Raw genomic sequence first — 16,852 nt, 5'->3', positions numbered from 1 at the left:
TTGAGCTTAGACACTAGGAAGCAGGGTAAAGCAAGGTTTGGGGTCAAAAATCAAGGTCTGCGGTTTGGGTAATGATAGTGAAACCAACTAGAGAGAGTGAAGGTAGTTTCACTGACCAAGTATAGAGGAAAGAATAAAAGAACCTGGGGACAGAGTTGAAAGAGGGATCAACCTAGTAACCCTAAGTAGTCACAAGCAGACTAAGTCCATCCCCCCTCCAATTGTTTTGACCCTTTTCTAACTCAAAGCAGGTATTAATCATAAGTTTGAGAAAATTTCTGTGTATAGGCTTTTTAGCAATGAATCAATTTAATTGGACCTTCACATGTGGACCTAGTTTTTCGCTCCTAACACCAAGTTTACTAAAAAATATAGTAGAAAGGTATGGTATAGTAGAAAGGTATTTTCCACAAACAGAAAAGTAGAGCATTCCAGGCCTACAGTGTTCTAAAACTGTAGACTGGAAAACAGAATTCCAATTGCTCTACCATGAAGCTGGAAGAAAATTAGTTTAGCAATATAATAAACATGGAAAAAAACTATAATATAATTCTAATGGGCAGAAAAGTTTGTAGCTGTTATAAAAAATACCCAAAGTCACTTCTTTAACTTTCTTTTTCCTTTTTTTAAACTGTACTGTTTCTAGAATATTTTCTTTTTTCCCATTTTTCTTTGATATATTTATCTTTTAATTATATAGAAATTCATAATAAAAATTATATTTAAAAAAGGTCTATGTCCACGGTAAATAGCACAATTATGCTAATGCTAGAACTGCACTAAATGTCACACATGCAGAGCTTCAGACTTTCTCTGTCAAGAGCCTGCTCTCTGCATTTGGGGATTTAAATACTTCTGTGCATAAAAGGCATCTGCTTGAGAAAGAGGGAGGGATCACCTATGAGCAAATGCTTTTTATAGAGTCCTAATTTCACAGAATCACTTGGTGATATATATTGACCAATGTAGAGAAAAAGATACAGATAAGAGTTTGTAGCAGGACTTTTCTTACATTGCCATAAAGGTTTTGTGCAAAACTACAATGTCTACCATATTTATTATTTCTTTGAAAGAAAAAAGAACAGCAAAAATTATAGATTGGTCCAAGAAGCAAATCACTTCCTTTAATGACAAATTTAACCAAGGCATGTTTTACAGCCAATACAATTCCATGGAGGGAAGCACTGGAGTAATCCCAAATTTTGTAAAACAGAAAGCAAAACAATTTTTTTTTCAAAAAAAAAAAAAAAGACGGTTTCTAACAGAAGCATTCACAGGATCCAGCACTTTCACCAACTGATGAAAGCAATCTCCCGACATGGCGGTGCAAGCTCTACCCCTTTTGTATGGGCATGCCTATACAAAAGAGACAGAGCCTGTATCACACTGGCACAATGCTGCTTTTGTCGTTTGTCTATCCCCATCCCTGCAGACACCTCTGGCCTCTAAACTGGGGGAAAGCTGTATTTATCTGCATTTGCATACACATAAAAAGAAACAAAGTCATGAAGCAATGGAAAAAAAGTACTACAGCCTAAGAAAGTTATTATCTGAATCTTAATCAAAGCCAAGGAAATAACTAGATCCCCATTACCTTTCCATGCAGGACCCAGTTATTCCATCACCTCTGAGTCTTTGCTTGAGGATGAGGGCGTGCACGAGGATATCCATTTCCCCCCTTTGACCATAATGGCAACAGAGACCTACTTTCTTCTAAGCTTTTAGAGAGTACAAACTGGGATATCAATCTGCAGAAAAGAAATTTCAAATGCTAAAGGCCCAGATGGGGTGCTTCCCAAAAGCCAAGTAATGAAGGGAAGGAAAAAGGAACTGTGGGACCCAACAGATGGTACGGTACAGAAGAGTCCAGAAGGCAGAAATACTGCACATATGAAATATTTTTTCCAGGTCTTAAAGATATAATATCTGTTTGTCTATTGACTGGATCCACCAGAAATCAATTGCTTTAAGGAAGATTAAAGTAAAGAAATCACACTTTAGCACTGTGGCTAAAATCATTGAATTTGTCATGAATTTGTCATGTTTTAAGGAGTCCTCTTCTACAATGGGTATTGCTTTAATGTGAAGAATTCTGGGCTGTTATTTTATTTTATTTTATTTTATTTTATTTATTTATTAATATAGTTTTTCTCATATTTATTACAGCAGAACATCCAGATTCAGCCAGTTTCATTCCATAGAGCATTAACCTTGTGAACTCTCAAGCTTCCTCCTTCCATTATATATTCAAGATGGACAATATTTAATATTTATTTGCTACGTATATGTAGGGATGTGGGTCTATACATATGTTGTTCATAGTATGTTTAGGTGTGTGTCATGTATGTGTTTCACTTTGAGAGCGGGCAACTAAATTTCATTTTTGATTGTGCCATTGTGCCCACAGTATAAAAATGACAAAAAAGATTATCTTATCTTATCTTATAAGTAATACAAGGCAGCAAACATACTTAATACTGCTTCCTCTTCTTATTTTTCCCACAACAACAAACCTGTGAGGTAGGTTGGGCTGAGAGAGAATGAAAGTCACCCAGTTGGCTGTCAGGCCTAAGGCAGGACTAGAATTCACAACCTGCTACACAATATATATTAGAGAGAACTTGGAAATCTTGAGAGCTCCAAAAAGTTCAACCTGGACTTAGGCATATTTAAAATATTTTTTACAATAAGCCCCTGGCTCTCTCCTGCTGGAGACCCCTTAAATACTAGAGTCTGAAATAGTGAAGAACAATAAGATAATCCATCTCCAACTAAAGATAGATAAGACGAGGCATATAAAGAAAAACAGGGAGAAAGGAAGAAGGGAAATGAGAAAAGAAACAGGATGAGGAAGGGCAGGGCAGGGCAGGGGCGAGGCTACAGCTGTCACAGGTGCTGGTTGGCAGGCTATCCTCTGAGGAACAACTGTTTCAGAATGTCTATGGAAGGCATCAAGGCTTCCTGGGACAAAGAAACTCTCTGTTTGCATCTGGCATCCTAGACAAATGCAAGAGGGCAGGATAACATGAAGAGAGGAGCCTCCTATCCATGAAGGATGCAAGCTCTGAAAGAAGAACCCTTGATTATAGCACAAGGTCATGAGCTCAGAATCTTCTTTAAATCCATCATCTACAGAAGGCTTGTCTTTCTTTCCATTTGGCTTTTCTTATTACACAAACTCTACACATACTTAGGCAAGAAGCAGCATTGTCTGTAGCTGGCAAGAGAAGCAATGATGGGGGTTTCTCTGACTGGAGATGTACTACAGAGGCACCCAAGGATTTGTAAATACAACAGTTTTCCCTGTACATCTGTGTTTTTGCAAGACAAATGAGCCACGGCATGGCTGGGCTGGTGAAAGACCTCATTCAGGGATAAGGTATAGGAGCTTAATGGTGAGGAAAGGGAATTTTTTCCGTATTATGATATGGGATAATATATTTCTGAGATACATTTTTAATCTAGCCCATGCCCTGGATCTGAACCTTAGTCAGTCCTAACTGAAACGTAAGACAGCTCTTTCTAAACAAGCCTTTCTTCTCATTCCTGCCCTTCCTTAACATGGTCACCCATTTGAGCTTATAAATTGCTGCCCTTGTTTTACTATGAATAAACAATCCCATAATCCCATTATCCATGGATTTGAATCGGTGCACAGCGCACAGATATATTTGTATCAAAACTCAGCAGGCTTTAGATCTAGGACAAGAGTTGAATTTAATATTATTGAGATCACTTTCAGAATTATGATGATCAAAGATTGTTTCAAACGAAACCATTTTTTCCCCAAGTGACTATTCAATAAGGAAGTAAGGAAAATAGGTGTTCCATGTCACAAAGGAAAGAAACTGCCTTCCTGTCTAACAACCATGCATGAAAACACAGCATAAATTTCTTATATTTAATGCAAGCCATTCACCTTTACCCAACTTTTTTATTCTGCTTAGTAATATTTTCAAGGGAGGGCAGATAAGCTTCCTCTTTTCCAGTTTGCAGTTTTTATATTTTGCAATATAAAAACCTCCCCAGACCCCTGAAATTCTGAAATATTTCTCCATTCCAATATTCCAGGCTTCAGGGTCAGCAGTCTAATAAGTGGCTGTCAAGGGGAAGTCTGAGCTAATTGTTCAGCACCCAAGGGAGGCAGGCATGCTTTAGCCAAACCCTATCTCTCATGCTCCTAAAATTCCTTCTCAAAGGATGTATCCGTTCTGCCTCTCTTTTTTAGCATCAGAGAAGCGAAAATCAGAAGATATGAAAGGAATTTTTCCCCCTAGCCACATACTGCCAGGCTTAGCCTCCTTGCCAAGAAGACAAAGGGAAGTTTTGGCACAAGCTTTCTTCCTTTTAAGCAAAAGAATTAACAACTCTGCCAGGAGACAGAAACACTGTTAATGTCCCACATCACATCCCCAGCTACTGCTTGTCCCCAAACTTCCATCAATTCTCTTGAACTGCACAGAATTCACTCATTATTCCTTTCTCTCTTTTGCTCACTCTCCCTGCAGAGTAAGTATCTCTGCTCAACGGAAGTGGCCTCGGATTATAATAAGTCTTTTAAATTAAGTCCCTTTTAATGTATTTAAATGTTCAAACATTACAGTAGCCTACTAACTAGCACCGATATTGGATTTTAAAAGCAACAAGGAATCAATGCAACCAATCAACCCTTATTCCAGTGAGTCACAGAGGGTCCCATTTGCAATAGTTTGCAGCTAGTGTGATCCCCAGGAGCTGAGCTCAGGTCAAGAGAGTCTTGTCTTTATTTGTTAAGTCTCCTGAAATAATGGCTTCTGTCTCTCTCAACGATATTGTTGTGACCCTAGCATAACAGCTGCTTCATGAGGCCTACTTTTCTCTAGGTACCTGGCTGTTCATCCCTATCAGTTCTGCATCTCTGGGGTAACCACTTAGGAAGGATTGGGGGGGATTTTGTTTGGAGGATATGAGGATATGAAGGTCCAGAATTCCCTAGGTGGATCAGGTAACTGCTGAGAGGCTATTTTTCCCATCCAGTAAGCTCAGTAAGACAGCTGTTACAGAAAACAGCTGCACTCTCATGTCCCCCATGAATCCCACACCACAACTTCAAGGTTGAAACAAAAGATATTACCCATTCTACAGAATAATATAAATTCCTATTCAGAAGGCCAATCCTGCTCAGATGTGGCTATAAAAGCAATTCACTCCCTATTTGCCACACTACTGGCATAACGCAGAGCTTTCTTTCCTATATCTTTTTTTTTAAGAATTTGTTTAGATTTTTTTTTTTAGGATTGCAAATGGTTTACAAAATCTTTAAACACACACAAACACACACACACACACATTTCCCTTACCAATCAACTAATCTGGGCTTCTCAGCAGACATGGCAGAGGCTGCCATGCCCTTTTGCTAGATATTTGCTTTATCAGCCCTTCAAGGAAGTCAATCGAATTGGCAAGGATGAAAGAGAAGGAGAAAATGTAGGAACTATATAAGGGTACATGGAAACTATTACACTCAGGGGAAATTTGCCAGACAAAAAAACAATCATCAGCAATCACAAGGGATACATAACTGAATGCCCAGCACATTGTCTCAATAGTTTCATCAATCCTCCTCCTCCCACACTTCCTCCACAGAGTTGAACATGTACAACCCTTGCAGAGAACTATTTAAAATTTGCAATTTGAAACTCAAGTGGAAAAGCAAATGGTAGAAACAAGAACACCTGCCATTTCAGACCAGAAAGCATTGATTAGAAAGAGATGACAATCTGCTATGGTCTCTCCCATCTTCGTGGCACTAGACAAAACTATCTGCAACATAACATTTCTTACAGTCTACTTTGTTCAGAGGTTATCTGACATTATGGTTTTGTTTTGGGTTTTTTTGGACTGGAGAAAAGAGAAAAAACGAAGATTAGATGTCGAAGGTTCGAAAGGAAAAAAATAGTCTAATTCTGAAACTAAAGAATGACCTAACCATTTGAACAATACTGTTATTAATTCAGATTAGTAATTGAAAAAAATATTTGTAAAATAATAATTCAATATCCCTATGTACCAAAAAAAAAAAAAAAAAACCTAAGTACATAACTGAGAAGGCCTCATTTTCCTGAGCGGCTCAAAGATTTGCTCTGCATCATACAATCTTTTCTTTGTATAAATAATCCATGACAGCATCACAATCCATGTATGTGCGTTCATAGTCATGCCTGAGCCATACCTCATAACTTCAGACATATGCCTGCTTTCCTGGCCAGCTGTAGAAAATTTAACTCATGAAGCAGCTGTGAGATCCTCTGAGTAAAATTATTCCAGGCAATAAATCCTGACAGAGCAGACCAAAATCACTGCAAGTAGCAAATGACAGGAGGCCAGGGAGAGCAGGTGTCTTGCATTGCCTCCGCCCGCCCCTTCCCTTCAATAGCTGATTTGACTTAGGCCTTTTACTACAATGGCACACTGGTTATTCCAAATAAAGATCTGGAGCCATCTTTAAGGAATGGTTCCTAATTATGACACCAGTCTGAAAGCTACATCTTGATACTTGCTCCTCTCAAATCTGATATTTCCCCACACCTGTCATTTGCCTGATAAAAGTTGGGAAGGGGCGTTGTCTTACCTGAACGCCTTTTCTCAGCATGATGATGTAGAATCCACCGGTGGGTAATCTCAGCCTTCCTGCTCAGATGAGACTAAGTCAGAACTTTAGCCACGCCTCCCTCTGGGTGTGTCTTCCCAGTTATTGACGAGGCGAAGTATCCGTGACAAAGTCCAACGCAATGGCTCCAATTACTATGACACCTGCCTAGACTGCCGTGAAGGGAGGGTGTGGATTCTACATCATCATGCTGAGAAAAAGTGTTCAGGTAAGACAATGCCCCTTCTCCATCATGATGAATGTAGAATCCACCGGTGGGACATACCAAAGCTGCTCATGTCCCTACTGGGGGGGGGGGAAGAGTCTAGGCTTGTGTCCCCTGAGAAGAAGCTACTTGTGGTAGAACCCTCCTACCAAATGAGGCATCCGCCGCTGCAAACCTATCAATCTTGTAATGTCTTACAAATGAGGAACGGGAGGACCAAGTCGCTGCCCTACAGATCTCAACAGATGCCTGGGTAGACCAGGCCACTGACGCTGCCGCACTGCGAGTAGAATGAGCAGTGATGTGTGTAGGAACTGGGAGAGACTAAGAGAGATAGGCTCGAGCAATGCATGTTCTGATCCATCTACCAATGGTCAAAGAGGAGACCTTCTGACCCATGGAAGAGGGCTGGAAAGACACAAACAAGGCCTCCGACTTATGAAAAGCCGAAGTCTGCTTAACATAATGGCGCAGAGCCCTGCGCACATCTAATTTATGCCACTGTCTCTCCAGACGATGTGACGGGTTAGGACAAAAGTCTAGAAAAAACAGATCCTGGGACCTATGGAACCAGGTATTGACTTTTGGGATAAAAGAAGGATCCAATCGAAGGACCAACCTATCCTCGAAAAAAGTACACAAGTCGCTCCTGACTGAGAGCGCGACCAATTCCGAAATCCGTCTAGCCGATGTGATAGCTACTAAGAAGACCACTTTTAGAGAAAGAAAATGAAGTGAACAAGACCTGATGGGCTCGAACAGTGGAGAAGTCAGAGCTTGCAGCACCCTAGGTTAGTCCCACGAGGGATAACGATGCACCGCAGGTGGTCTAGCATTTACCGCCCCTTTTAGAAAAGCACTAACTGCGAGGTGCTGCAATAATGGAACCAGGTTGTCACAAGTAAGGACCATCGATAAGGCCGCAACCTGTCTGTGGATGGTGCTAGGTAATAATCCCTTATTCATACCTTCCAAAAGATATTCCAAGATGTTAGGAATGGTGACCAACAATGGACTGAGATGCTGCTTAGTGCACCATGTGCAAAAGTTCTTCCACATGGCATCATAAATCCTATTAGTCGAGGGGTGCCTTGAGGCTTGGATCATTCAGATCACCCCGGATGAATAGGATTGCCTAGCTAAACTCTCCCGCTCAAGTGCCAAGCGGCCAACTGGAGCCACTGCGGATCTGGATGTTGAAGATTCCCTTGACTGAGAGCAACTCTGATCTCAGCGACAGATCCACAAGGTCGGCAAACCACGGGCGCCTTGGCCAATGTGGAGCAACTAAGATTATCTCCGCCCGTTCCTGAATCAGTTTAAAGTGTAAAGCAGTCCCCCTGGCTACTCACAGCGGAGACCGTCTGTTCCCTCCGCCCCCCCATGACGGGAACCTGGTGAAGAACCTGAGGAGTTGGGAGTTTATCAGGGAGGCAAAGAGATCTAATTGTGGATGACCAAATCTGACCGAGATTTTCCCTGAACAGACGCCACTCCGAGTGGTTGACCGTGACCCTGCTCAGGGAATCTGCTTGCCTCCCCCGATACGTGTTCTGCTCTGATGGAACCCAGATTGGACTCTGCCCACAGACCCAGATCCAGAGCCTCCAGCATGAGCGACCATGACCTGGTCCCTCCCTGCTTGTTGACGTGAGCCTTGGCTGCCACGTTGTCTGTCAGAATCAGGACGTGTTGCCCCGCCACTAGGGAGGAAAACTGACGGAGTGCCAAATGTATGGCTCTGAGTTCGAGCCCATTTATGTTGTGAGTTAAGTCCGAATGGGACCACTGACCCTGCGCTAAGTGAGTCTGGAGATGGGCGCCCCAACCAAACAGAGTGGCGTCTGTGGTCAAGGTGAGCCTGTGAGGCTCTTTGAAGATGGTCCCCCTGGTCATTGCGGATGAAGCCCACCACAGAAGAGATAACAGAGTGTGGTGTGGAACCCTCACCCTCCTTGTGGATGAACTGATGTTCCGTTTCTAGAAGGGGAGGAGAAATCACTGTAGTTTTTTGGAGTGTAGTCTGGCCCACGGAAAGATTCCCATGCAAGAGACCATTTTTCCCAGCAGTTGAGACAGCTGGACCAGAGGAACTACTTTCTCTCTCCGAACCTGGTGGACAAGCCTCTGGATGCTGATCCGGCGCTCCTGTGAAAGATAAACCTTGCAAAGATGCGAATCTATTATCGCGCCTAGATGAAGGAGGCGATTTGAAGGAATTGTATGGCTTTTCTTGAAGTTCATGGAAAACCTGTGATCCTGAAGAGTATTGATAGTGATTTCCAGGTCTGACTGAGCTGACTGGAAAGAACTGGATTGGACAAGTATATCGTCCAGATAACATTGTACGCGCACCGGGATCATCCTGAGGTGGGCCGCCAATACTGCCAAAATTTTTGTGAAAACCCTTGGGGCTGAAGAGAGACCAAAGGGAAGAGCCTTGTACTGGTAATGCCGGTGCATGTAACAAAACTGAAGGAATCTGTGGTGTTCTGGGAGAACCGGGATGTGCAAATATGCCTCCATCAGATCTATGGAGGAAAGGAAATCCCCTTTCCTGATGCTGGCCATAATGGACTTTACGGTCTGCACCTTGAACTTCTTGTAGGTTAAAAAATAGTTCAGACCCTTTAAGTCCAGTATCGCCCTCCATCCCCCCGAGGTTTTGGGTACCATGAACAGAATAGAGTAAAATCCCTCTCCTTTCTGTTCCAGAGGCACCGGCTCTATGGCCCTTATTTCTATCAAATGGGAGATGGCCATGGCTACCAATTCTGTCTTGGTTGTGTTTCTTGTGATAGGGCACTGTATGAAACGGTCTGGAGGATTTGAGAAGAACTCTAGGGCGAGACCGTGTCTTATGGTCTCTCTCATTCAAGAGTCAGTGGTGGTAACCTCCCAAATGTCGCTGAACAGCGACAAGCGACTGCCTATGGGAGAGTTCTCCTTGGCGTTACTTGGTCCGTCTATAAGGACAGCCCCCAGAGCCTCGGAAGGGGCATTTGGACTGGTATTGGCCCTTGGCTCCAGTGTTCTGGCAGTCCTGTTGGCAATCCTGTCTAGGGGGAAAGGATCGAGAGCCTCTGGGCCATTCCCAGGACTGCCTGGCCCGAAAGGGCTGCCTCCACTCCCAGGTACCACTTGAACAGAAAGTCTGTCTATGAAAGTCCTGTTGAAGCCGTCTATCTGACTTCTTGGAGGGGTGTGCCAGAATCTTACGCTTGTCTTTGCCCTCTATGGGGTACGGTTCAGGACCCTGTTGTGTTGTGTAAGAGGAGGAGCGAGGGGGACCAACCTGTTCAGTTCCCCCCTGAGGAGACCATGCCCTAGGGGCATCATGGGAAGGTGCATATGGAGGCTCAAATGGGGAACAGTCCAGTGGAACGGAGGGAACCACTTCAGCTTCACTGGACATGAGCCTTTGAACTTTGGAGATCTCCCTCTCCAGCGCCTGATGTTTCCTCAACGCCTCTCGCTCGGCTGCTTTGGAGGGCTCTTTAGATGATGAGGTCCTTTTCTTGGCCTTTTTCTTTCCCCCCGCTTCCAAATTAGATGATCTGTGCTTTCCTTGTGCGGGGGGAATATCAGAGCCTTGCGATCCCTGGGGCGAGGCACTCTCTGCCATCGCACTCTGGATATTCCAGGTAGGAGATGTCCAGAAATGGGGGGAAACCAAACACGCAGATCTGGTTATCAGAGAGGGAAATCCCACGCTCTGAACAACAACAATGGCAAATAGCCAGACAGTTCACTAGAACTGCCTGTCTAGGCCTTGTGGCACAGCGCCACAAACTAATTGGAACAGGTGGATTCTAATATAAATTCCCCCTCGCTAAATTAATACAAGTAGCAAAAGAAATGAAATCTGCGCTTCAATGAGTAGTTAGATCAAACAATGTAAATACAAAATGGTGACAGCCCCTTTTGACTGGCCTTGATAATGTACAGAATTGCCTTGAAATTGCGTTGAAATGTGTCCCCCCGCTAGGAGCCTGTCACAGCAGGCTGAGATGGCAAAATAAAGCAGGCCCAGTTGTACTCTTGAGGAACATGAGGACCCTACAAAATGGTGTCCGCGCCTGAAAAGGCATTCAAAATGGCATCCGCACCTGTTTAGGCTGTCCTAAAATGGCATCTGCACTAAGCAAGGGTGAAAAGAAAGGCTATTTGGGCCCCCTGGAAGGAAGGGCTCTAAGGGATCCCAAAATTTAGTCTAAGGCCTCTTCTCCCCCGTTCATCAGAACACTTGCAGTTAAGTCGCGCAGCCTCCGCTGCGATCCGAAAAGCCACGTGCTTCAAATGGAACCTTGTGGCACTGAAAATGAACCAAGAGAGGCCCTCTGGTCTGCTCGAGCTCCGAGGGATTCCTAGGAACCGCAAGCCAGCTATTCTGCTGATCCGGCACTCCCACTGATCAGCTGGACCGGAGCTAGAAACCGCTTCAGAGCAGCCTGGTTTCGGCTCCACAGGAGCTTACTAGGCTCATTGAAGCCTAAAAGGCCTGGGCAGCAATCCAATGAATTTGCCAATTTGAATCCAAATTTTAAGAAAGGAATAATTTACAGTAAATTTAGAAGACTTCTGAATGCAAAGAACTCAATTAATGAAATCAATCTAAATAATTAACCTAGTCTAACTGAGGAGCCAAGAAAATTGCATCCTACTGAGCTGAGACTAAGTTAATAACTGGAAAGACACACCCAGAGGGAGGTGTGGCTAAAGTTCTGACTTAGTCTCATCTAAGCAAGAAGACTGAGATTACCCACCAGTGGATTCTACACTCATCATGCTGGAGAAGATTTCTATCCCCATTTTAAGTGCAAACTTGTAAACAAAAAAAGTTTGGATGTAAAGAAATGAAGCCACAGCAGCACAACTGTACTTGTAGAACACAACACATAGCTTTCCATACTATTAGAGTACTACAACCTTAGGGCTTCATAGCTTTTCTAGTGTTGTGTAGCTATGGCTGGAAGTAAAAAGCTTCAAGATCCACTCATTCATTCTCTACTTACAATAGATCTACAATGTGTTGAGCACATCTCCTAAAATAGCCCTCAGCTTGGCCTTGGGCCAGCCCCAGCCTTCCACATCCACAAAATGGGAAATCAGCATCTTGCTTGCTCTCAATCTGCAGCAGTAAGAAATAGATACCCATTTCCTGCCCTGAAAATCGCAGCATACAGATTGATAACTCCAAGAAGTGAAAGAGACAGAAAATTCAGTGTACAGAATGTTCCATCGCTATGGGCACTGTCATAGAAAGGGGGAGCCTTCTTTGCTGGCTTAGGAACAAAGTGGCATAACATCCAGTTATTCCCCGGCTAATGTGTGACAGGAAGGTGACCTTGTACGAATAAATGCCTCTATTTTTTTCTTTATTAAAATGGGAACGTCCTAATGTTCCCTGGCATCACAGAATGCTGAAAAAACAATTGTCCCTTTGCTGTACTTGTGATGTCTGGATGTTAGTGATGATGGAAAATATACCTAAAAGGAGGGGGAATTCAAGAAACAATGAATAATGACTAATTCAGTGACAGAGGTGGAATACAGCAACCTAGAAAACGGCATAGCCACATTAACATGCATTTTCATACAGCACTATATCAAACTTTTGACAACAGAGTGAGGCTCCTTCTTGTATCCAAAGCTGTAGCTGCTGCTCTTTTTCTTCTTAATTTCGTTCCCTAAGTCACAAATTCCTTTCTTTGGGCATAAAACTAAAAATATATAAATGTGCCAATACATGTTTGCAAATGTGTATCGCATAGGTAGACGAAATGAGGAAAGTGAGGACTGCCTGTCAAATGTGCACGTGGCAAAACCCATGATCTTGTGACAATCTTGTGCAAACAAAGTCTCCTGCAGAAATGTTGATTTCCAGAAATGGCCACATGCATTTACAATATGCATAATTTTGTACAAGAATCCTGCTCTTCCCAATGACTAATTCAGCCCATCTTCACACTGCAGGGTATACATTTAGCTACCCTATGCCTTTCCCTCTGCATTCATATTCACAAGGAATTACGATGACTTCCACGCTAGAATATACTTGTAATCTTTGAAAATTAGAAGCTTAACTGAGGGAAGAAAAAACTATCAAAGGCAAGAAGCAGCTCAAACTTCCTCACATTCCTTAATTCAGAACTTACCAGCATGTCTCAGCCTTTTAAAAGCCCCCTGCTAGGTTGGGTGCTTCATGCAGACCCCTGCCAGAGCCCTAAATACAATTCTGCCAGGTTGAAGATGCAGTTAATACCGGCTGTGTTTACATGGGAAATATCCAGATGTAATTATAGGAATGATGTTATGATAACAGGAAATCCATGTTCTGTGGAGATACTGGGGAAACAGCATATAGTTGTTTGCTAATTATGAACAACAAGAAGCCTTTGTATAGCTGTGGAAGGATGAGTTCTCTCTATTTTGTGGACTTTGGCCCACAGATGGTTTAAATCATGTACATCAGGGTATTCTTAGCCTGTTTGTGCAGTTATCAAAGTTCCTGGGTTCCTGCTGACACAGCAGAGCCATCGTCCTCAGGGAAATGTGTTTGCCTTGTGTAACAGAGCCAAATGCTTGCAACAACACTGCAGATTATGATTGTTTTTTTAAAAAAATGTAGCACAGCAACTTAATGAAAACACCATCAGAGAAGAAATAATATTCAGTGAAATTTCTACAGCAGCCCAAATCCTTTAAACTGAAGGAAGCTTTCTCTATGTATACCTTAATATAACTGACCAATTGAATCTTTTCTTTGCTATTTATCTTTGGATTCTTACTAAATCAGTTTTATGACATGAAAAGAATCTAGTTCACAAGAAATGCAAATTGTACAGAACAAGACTTCTGCTATGTAGAATCAAACTGCACATTAAAATACAGCCTTCTTAAGAGGGTACCCACAAATTAAAGAAGTAAAGACACTCAAGATGAAGGTTAAAGATAGTCCTCAGAAAACGAGTTTCAAGATCATAAGAAAATATGTGCAAGTGGATATTACTTCATTCTTTTTAACAATGTGACAGAGGCCCAGGGAATTTTTTTTCCCATTTTAAGGGCCAATAGGACTCTACTAAACAACATAACAAGACCTCCAAGTGTCTTACCTTTTTTATCCTGCCGCTTCGTGTACCAGCAAAAACAACTGTGTGTCCATGGTAGTCATAAGCAGCCACAGAAGTCATGCCATCTTCCTTGTCTACAAACAGTGGCACACCTTCAATGGTGACAGTTCCACCCAACGGTTGGTTAAAATCTTGCCCACAGAAATTGTCATCTATTTGTAAGGGCTATGGAAAAATACAGGAATAGAAAAATAAGAAATTAGTGGTCGGATATCATTTCAGCTCACCAGATAATAAAATTATTCCATAACAAAGGGATCTCAAATCTTCAGGATTATCAACAACAGAGAAATTAGTGATAGTAATGATAGTAATTCTTTATCAATTGAAAAGCACATGCAATGGATTCCCAATGGCTAGGAGAAAACAACTTTCCTCCTCGTGGCTCCCTATCCCCATGCAGTTAATTCTCACCATGTACCTAGTAAGCAACAGAATTTATTATTATTAAATTTATGTTCATTAAAATGATTTAAAATTAATCAGAATAAAAATATGCACATTTAAAATAAAGTTAGGTTCAGGGAAAAGCCAGACAGAGAAAGAGAGAGAGTATAAAAAAGATATGCCTGCTGGAAAAAAAAAAAAGTCTTAAGCACAGATTTTCAATGGCTAATCTTAAGGACTGGAAAAGTTCATTTTGTAATTCTATGGTAATATTCACTGTTTAAAATGGGCCTGGGAATACACTGGAAAGCTATACAAAAGGTACAGGATTAGTGTTATCTTTTCTGAAAATTTTACCCCTGCAATAATTGGACAGCTGAATTCTGTAACTAGCTGAAGTTTCCAGTATCTTCTAAAAGACAACTTCATTTACAACATGTTATGATACTCTGGTCTGGATATAATCAGATAGGGATGCAGCTGATGAAGAGCTGCATCCCTGTTGTTGGTGTGATCTGCAAATTTCAAGGTTACATTGAGTTCAGTAGAACTCCCAAGCTGCACATAGGATCCCTCATTAAGAGTATTATTGTTTTCAACACTATATTGCTTTCCCATCTTCACACATATTCCTTCTAGGAGAACTCATTTCTCCCCTTCTGAATTAAACCTCAGTTCGTTTACCCTCATTCATCCTCAAATTCGGGATTTTTATAATTTCCTTGCAATTAGTTAGAGAAAACAAAAGCTGACACTGTTGTCCTATCACCTCTGCAATGATAGTTAAAGCAGTCCTGGCTTCATTTACCAGCAGATATTACTGCACTACAGATGTTAAAAAGCATGGGATCGAAATATAACTCCGAGCCCCATCATGTGCCAATAACCATGGGCAGGGCTGGAATAATGAAAAGTATGGGGCCATCGAAAGGGATCTAGTTGATTATAATATCATGAATCCAAATCCTACCCCAACAAGACAACTCAGTATGATGTGAGAATTGATGGTATCAAAAAACGTATGAGGTCAGAGAGAATGAATAGGTTGCATTTCCCAATGTATCCTATGTAATAAATCATTCACAAGGATCAAACCATTTATTCTAGTCTTATTTATCTGTTTTAAACATTTGTGTAGCTGTTCGTCTTAAAGCCTCTGGGGGGCTTACAACCAATAAAAACAAGATATACAACCAGAAAAGCAAAAATGAAAAGTAAAACAAAAAAAACACCACAGAAAAATCAGGCACCACAACAACATTTCAACAATTTCTTCATCTGGCTCTGACTTCACCCTATTCCAATGCTTGGGGGGGGGGGGAAGTGAGGGGTTTTTTTTTTTAAGTGCGCTTCAGAAAGTTAAAAACGTGGAGGCTTGTCAAATATCAAAGGAGAAGGTGTTCCATAGGACAGGGGCTGCAACATTCATTAATATAAAATAGTAATAAAATTAAGGTAATATTTATATATTGGATTTTTATCTCACAGTTCCTTCAGAATCCTAAAGAGCCCTCTTCTCATTTTCCCCCACAACAATCCTGTAAAGCAGGGGTGTCAAACTGGTGGCCTGCGTCACATGCAGGCCAAGCCCACTCCAGCTCCGCAAAGGCAAAAAACATTGCAATACATCATGATACGACTCATGACACGATCAAGTTTGACATCCATGCTATAAAGGAAGACTCATCTGAAAGTTATTGGATTAAAAAACATGCAGTCAAATTCTATGGCCAAAAGTGGCCTTAAACTTGGATCTCTCCAGTGGTAGTCCAACTCTACCATTATACCACACTGATTCTCATTCATTCTCACATTTCTAGTTTTAAAAGTTTCTTTCAGAAGGGGTTAGGGAAAATGCGTTTCTAAAGTGATGGAATGAATCCAAAATTCGTAATCTCATGATCTCTGAAACTCCCAGTAGATTTGATCTTTGAAAAGATTAGAACAAATTGTTGTAAAAAATGTAACAAGAGATATTATTGCCAATGCATGCTGTATAATAAAGCCAAAGAATAATAAGGACAAGTCAGTATATACTTCATTGATTATAGAAAAGTCTTTGACTATGTCAACCATGACAAGCTGAGCAATTGCTTAGGAAAATGGGAAGCCCAGACCATCTCACTCTCCTCATGCAAAACCACCAGACAAGAAGCCAGTCAGGACAGAACATGGTGAAACAGATTGGCTCCAGGTCAACCGAGGAGTGAGATATGATTGTTTACTTTCCTATTTGCATCAGATGTCATGATGGAAATTATAAAATAATTTTATTTATATGATTACAACATAATTACATTACACATGCAATTTTATGTCATTGAAATTTATAAGACACCTATATCTAGAGTCTTTATTCTTTGGATATATGCATAATTTAGACCACTGTAGAACAGAACTGAAATATAATAAAACAAGTCAAATAAGTTGTGATCCAGTACATGCTCCCTGTTCACACAGCTGACTTCATGTAGA

The 16,852-nt window shown here is 41.6% G+C and overlaps 1 protein-coding gene across 6 annotated transcripts in view; it reads right to left on the bottom strand.

Moving 5' to 3' along the window:
* The window catches only part of PLXNA1 (plexin A1), a 452,635-nt gene that overhangs the window by 328,880 nt on the left and 106,903 nt on the right, over positions 1 to 16,852 (bottom strand). For all 6 annotated transcript variants that reach the window (XM_039321819.1, XM_039321814.1, XM_039321820.1 and 3 more), the window contains exon 3: positions 13,973 to 14,155. In XM_039321819.1, the coding sequence (XP_039177753.1) occupies positions 13,973 to 14,155 (183 nt within the window). The remainder of the gene's footprint in view (positions 1 to 13,972; positions 14,156 to 16,852) is intronic.

This window comes from Crotalus tigris, unplaced genomic scaffold (genome assembly GCF_016545835.1).
Source record: "Crotalus tigris isolate CLP2741 ecotype Arizona unplaced genomic scaffold, ASM1654583v1 scf7180000023829.5930981, whole genome shotgun sequence".
Lineage (NCBI taxonomy): Eukaryota > Metazoa > Chordata > Lepidosauria > Squamata > Viperidae > Crotalus > Crotalus tigris.
The sequence above is the reverse complement of the archived record's forward strand: the minus strand, read 5'-3'. Positions and strand labels throughout refer to the sequence as shown.